The sequence below is a fragment of the Salmo salar genome, chromosome ssa15, assembly GCF_905237065.1.
Source record: "Salmo salar chromosome ssa15, Ssal_v3.1, whole genome shotgun sequence".
NCBI lineage: Eukaryota > Metazoa > Chordata > Actinopteri > Salmoniformes > Salmonidae > Salmo > Salmo salar.
Genome location: NC_059456.1, coordinates 66,303,015 through 66,309,320, shown reverse-complemented (window position 1 = coordinate 66,309,320; position 6,306 = coordinate 66,303,015). Strand labels below are relative to the sequence as shown.

Here is a 6,306-nt window from a genome sequence, read left to right as displayed (position 1 = left end):
TAATGTCAAACTTATGTTTTTCAACATTTTTCTAAATGATTACAAAATGAAAGCTGAAATGCCGTGAGTCAAGAAGTATTCAACCCCTTTGTTATTGCAAGCCTAAATAAATTCATGAGTAAACAAGTCCCATTATAATTTGCATGGACTCACTCAGTGTGCAATACTAGTGTTTAACATCATTTAAGCGTGACTACCTCATCTCTGTACCCCACACATACAATTATCTGGAAGTTTCCTCAGTTGAGTAGTGAAGTTCAAACACAGATTCAACCACAAACACCAGGGAGGTTTTTTTTAAAAGCCGACATTGAATATCCCTTTTAGCATGGTTAAGTTATTAATCACACTTTGGAAGATGTATCAATACATCCAGTCATTACAAAGATAACACCGTTGCCGGAGAAGAAGGAAACCACTCAGGGATTTCACCATGAGGCCAAGGGTGAGTTTGTGATTATAGAGTTTGTGATAGGAGAAAACTGAGGATGGATCAACAGCATTGTAGTTACTCCACAATAGTACCCAATTGACAGAGTTAAAAGAAGGAAGCCTGTACAGAATAAAAAAATATTCCAAAATATGCATCCTGTTTGCAACAAGGTGCTGCAAAAAATGTTGCAAAAAATGTGGCAAAGCAATTAATTTTATGTCCAGAATACAAAGTGCTACGTTTGGGGCAAATCAAATACAACACATTGCTAAGTACCACTCTACATAATTTGAAGCATAGTGGTTGCTGCATCATGTTATGGGTATGCTTGTAATCATTAAGGACTGGGGAGTTTTTCAGGATAAAATAAAAACAGAATTGAGCTAAGCATAGGCAAAATCTTGGTTTAGTCTGCTTTCCACCAGACACTGGGAGATTAATTCACCTTTCAGCAGGACAATAACCTAAGACACAAGGCCACATCTACACTGGAGTTGCTTACCAAGAAGACAGTGAATGTTCCTGAGTGGCAGAGTTACAGTTTTGACTTCAATCTACTTGAAAAGATATGGCAAGACCTGAAAATGGATGTCTAGCAATGATCAACAACCAATTTGACAGACCTTGAAGATTTTTTGAAAATAATAAATGGTCAAATATTGTCCAATCCAGGTGTACAAAGCTCTTAGAGACTTACCCAGAAAGACTCACAGCTGTAATCGCTGCCAAAGGTGTTTCTACAAAGTATTGACTCAGGGATGTGAATACTTATGTAAATTAGATATTTCTGTATTTTATTTTCAATAAATTTGCTAAACTTTCTAAAAACATGTTTTCACTTTGTCATTATGGGGAGTTGTGTGTAGATGGGTGAGACATTTTTTTATTTTTTATAATTTTTGAATTCAGGTTGTAACACAACAAAATGTGGAATAAGTCAAGGGGTATGAGTACTTTCTGAAGGTACTGTAAATCCTATTAAATTACTAGAGGCGGCTATAGAATAGCCTCTGAAATATATGTAAACAGAAAGCTGTGAGTGCTATTATGTGATACAATATCAGTACTTGTTGCATTTACAACGTGTCTAAGTCCCATTAACTCATTTGAGCCAGTGTATGGCTGTGAATTCACAGAATTTTTTGAATGGAATGTTGGCATATTGGCAGCTAATTTGACAAATTTATGGAATCATTTCTCTAAACCTGGCTGGCTAGCTAGCTAACACAGTGCTGATAAATTCCTCACATTCATTGTGTTACACAATATCTTATCACAGCACTGGCAAACCATGGTTGACCAACTCCCTGACCAACATGGCTGACCTTTGGACCATCATAAGAAGGTTCATGTCCATTCTAGTATTCTAATTCTATGATGCTGCGTCTGTCTCACCTCGCTAATGAAATGTTCAGTAGTACTTCTGGAAGAGTGAGGTGGAGACTCTGGTGAAATATAATGGCTATCCAACCCATCTTCGCCCAACCTTCAAACTCCATCCACTGCATTAAAGGGCTGCTCAGAAAAGCCTTAGCTACTTGTGTACGATGGTGGGTGGTCTCCGCGGGTAAGGAGTGGAAGGTGGAATGTTCTTCTTCTTGTGTTCTCATGTTCCATTGACTCCATCACGTTTGGCATCGGACACAAGGAGAGCTCTTCAAACATTCATATAAACATTGGCAACAACAGCAATAGTAGTATAGTAACAACTACGATAACAATAATGGATAATAACCTTAATAGAAAAACAGGAAGAAATCTCAGTGTGTTTTGTTTGTTTTCACAAAGCCCTTTGGATTCTGACCCCACTCGCTCCTTGGTTGTCGGGAGTCTCGTCCTGATGATGTCACAGGTCATAGTGCAATAATCCTCTTGTTCCAAGTCTCCATACGTTGTTGTCATGAGTGTCCCCCTCCGATTACCCTCACCCACCTCCATAACCCAGGCCCCCCTCACTGCATACGGTCGGGGTGGTGGAGGGGATATTGGATGTAGGCTGTAGGGGGGGCAGAGAGGCCAGCGAGGGGGTTGAGGGAGAGGTGGATGGGTGTGGGAGGGGTGGGGGGGGCAGACATGGTAGGGCCTGGTGTGGCGGGGGAGTAGCCGTAGCGGAGGTAGCTAGCGGAGGGCGAGGGGGCGTAGGGGTAGTGCTCCAGGCCAGTGGAGGGGGTGGAGGTGTAAGGGGCGTAGGCTGAGCTATAGTCCAGATACGGGGAGGAGAGGGAGGCCTGAGAGGGGCTGAGGTGGGACTGGAGCAACAGGCTGGGCTGGAGGAAGGCCTGGGGGTACACATACTGCTGGGCCAATCTGAAGAGACAGAGAAAATTATAGATACAAGTGTACAGTATGCGGTTATACATTAGGAATGTATACACACGCACAGGCCTGAGGACACACATACGGCTCAGCCATCGTGGAGAAAGAGGCACGTACACTACAGTAGCCGTAGATGATGTACCACACCACTGTAATTACAGGGGACATACAGTACCCAGTATGCCCAGTGAATGACTGACATATGGCATTGAACACTCAGCTTTCGAATAGTGCTAGCTTTGCCATAGTATTACCCGAATACTGTATGTAAAGATTTACGTCAAGCACAATAACGTGTAGATCAGGATCCTTGTAAAATAATACCTTAGAATGTGAGATGTGCACGTGATCAAATGTTTCTGAATGTCAATCCCTTTCATCAGGGGGATTGTAATAACTGGGTTTTTATAATTGGCTATTTTAGTGGAGAGCTTTGTCTAATTACGTCCCTGGGAAGCAGAAAATAACACCCGAGGGAAAATGATTTCACCCCAATGCTCAATAGGTAGAGAGAAGAGACGGGGGAGGGGAACGACTCGGGAGAGGAGAGACTATCTCCATGTCCTGAGGATATCGAGGGTAGAATACAGGCAACAAAGAGAAAGTAAAGGAGGGAAATGTAGGGGAATGAGGAGACTGAAAAATAATAAAGGAGGGAGAGGGGAGAGAGAGAGGCTCAGTTTGGATGGTATGCTGTTTTACAAGAGAGGCTCAGTTTGGATGGTATGCTGTTTTACAAGAGAGGCTCAGTTTGGATGGTATGCTGTTTTACAAGAGAGGCTCAGTTTGAGCCATTCTAAAGGCGACCGCATGCTTCCCAGCCGAAACAGTTCGGAAGGCGTTGTGCATATATTATGACGACATTTTGTGACGTTTTGGACTCCGGTGAGGGTTTTTTCGGTTTTCTAGAGGCAAGCCGAAGTCTACACCCCTTCGTCGGTGATTGGTTAACAGTAGGGATTCTTCCATGAAGACTTTGCTGTCATTCAACGAGACATGCAACTCGTTATGATGTAAAAAAAAAATTGGGGGGGGGGAGTAATACTTCACCAGACATCTTAGTTAGATGTCAAATTGTGTGACTAAGATCTCCTCTGCAAAAAGGTCAACATTAATGACAGATTTCTTGAGTTATCTTAGATTAATTCTGACTATTTTGAGGAAGTGTATACTGCTACAGTGTCTCAAAGCGGACAAACAGTACTATTTCTGCTTTTTCAAATTTTTCAAGCAAATGTATTTTAAGGGAGCACACTCGTTCGGTTCGCCTAGTCGACTTTGGCTAGCCGCCAGCCGAACTGAAGCCCGCTGACACCTTAACACTGCCACTTCAGCAAAGGACAACACAACTTCACACACATACGCACAAACACACACACCAGCCCTCAAATCCTGCCTGCCTCCCCAGATGTGTGTTTGCAGTGACTGAGCCCTATAATCCCCCCCTCCAACCCCACCCTGTCTCTGTGTTTCAACAGGAAACACACCCCACCCACCCGCCTCCTTCCTCTCCTTCTTCAAAAAAAGAACAGAATTTGAATAAAGTGCCAAATCTCACTTCTCTGTCAGCTCCCTGCCTGGCGCCTGCCCTGCCAGCTAGCTGGACCAGATGGTGCCTCAGCGGCTGCCTTGCCGACTCTGGGTCCTACAGGCAGCCACTGGACCACATTCTGCCCCCCCACCCCCCCACACTTGCGTTCACACACACCTCTTCACAGCCACTCCTACCATTAATCATGAGTCCCCTCTCCTCTTAAACATCCATGTAAATACACCAAGCCTGGGGACAGAAGCTCTGTTTTTCCTGTTCTGTTTATCTTTGTTATTTGCCCTTTCCAATAGCATGGACAGACAGACAGACAGAGCAATATTTGAACCCCGGGTCAGAGAAGCCCCTGGAGAGGCGGAGCTCCCCACAGAAGGAGCCCAACTCTATTTGCTCTGAGACAATGGTGCTTACTTACCGCCAAAATGATGAGTTTGTTTTGTTTTGTTTTTTTGGGGGGGGGGTGCGTGTCCATGTGTGGTTTTGACAGAGTAGTCAAGGCTTCATGAAGATAGATCAATCCACCCCATACCAAGTGACTTCCGCAAAAGATTTAGAAAGAGGAAGTCCTTTTCATTGTTATGGCAGACAGAGACTTTATCATGATCAAATCCAGTGGAAGAGAGGGAACACTTGTGCTTTAATTGTCCATTGGTTCTCTGAAGGAGACATTCAATCAGCCCACCATAATTCATTCACAGGCTCATCTGGGTCAGCCTCAATTCCCTTACCACTCAATATATCATTCAATAATTGAAAGCCGGCGGCTGCAATATTAATAGCCCTGTGAGCCATGGGGGTTTGAAGGGCCTATCACAATCCCTGCTCCCACTGAACACAGAACACACACCCCAATCAGACTGGCCTCACAGAATAGGAAAGGATCATTTAACCTAATATAGTATAGCACTCATCAGAAACCATGGACAGCTCTGGTCATCTCCCTTCTGGCCAAACAAATGCCAGAGAGATGTTTTATTTCTGGGTCAAACTAAGTGTTCACAACTAAGTTAGTTGTGAAGTACACTGAGTGTACAAAACATGCACAAAAGCTCTTTCCATGACATAGACTGACCAGGTGAAAGTTATGATCCCTTATTGATGTCACCTGTTAAATCCACTTCAATCAGTGTAGACGAAGGGGAGGAGACAGGTTAACGAGGGATTTTTAAGCAAGACAAAAGATTTAAGTGCCTTTGAAAGGGGTATGGTAGTAGGTGCCAGGCGCACCGGTTTGTGCCAAGAACTGCAACGCTGCTGAGTTTTTACACTCAACAGCTTCCCGTGTGTATCAAGAATGGTCGACCACTCAAAGGACATCCAGCCAACTTGACAGAAGTGTAGGAAGCGTTGGAGTCAACATGGGCCAGCATCCCTGTGGAACGCTTTCGACACCTTGTAGAGTCCATGCCCCGATGAATTCAGGCCGTTCTCAGGGCAAAAAGGTGTGCAAGAAAATATTCGTAAGGTGTTCCTAATGTTTTGTCCACTCATTGTAGATCACTGTAATAACTTTGGTACCGAATATTCAGAACTAGCCTGCCACTTACCAGTATGAGAGTGAGTTGACTGAAACTGTTTTAAGTGTCAACAGTGCTCTTTCCCAGACGCACAAACAAGCACACGCACATCCCATGCCACTGAGACTGTTCACCCATCTATCACACCATGACTCACAGGCCAACCCCTCACTTCTCTACTCAGCCTGTTTTCACAACACACTCATTCCCTGGAAGTGTGTGTGTGTGTGTGTGTGTGTGTGTAAGGAGGTGTTGTAATGGTTTGACTAGTAGCTCATCGGCCTGTGTAGGTCAACCATGGCCGAGAGAGAGTGAGATGAAGGAAAGATACAGAGAGGGGAGGGAGAGAGGAAGAAGAGAGCGCGAGAGAGAGCGCGAGAGAGAGAGAGAAAGATACAGAGGGGGAGGGAGAGAAAGAGAGCCATAAGCAGGCTAAGAATATCCCCATGTCCAAATGTATCCATGTTAGGAAACAGCAGCAGGCTCGCCAG

At 44.4% G+C, this 6,306-nt stretch overlaps 1 protein-coding gene across 1 annotated transcript in view; it reads right to left on the bottom strand.

Annotated features, from left to right (window-relative positions):
• Window positions 1–1,802: 1,802 nt before the first annotated feature.
• Window positions 1,803–6,306, bottom strand: part of LOC106571937 (RNA-binding protein 38) — a 13,601-nt gene continuing 9,097 nt past the window's right edge. Inside the window, exon 4 of the mRNA XM_014145519.2 lies at window positions 1,803–2,740. Within this exon, the coding sequence (XP_014000994.1) occupies window positions 2,386–2,740 (355 nt within the window). The 3' untranslated portion in view covers window positions 1,803–2,385. The remainder of the gene's footprint in view (window positions 2,741–6,306) is intronic.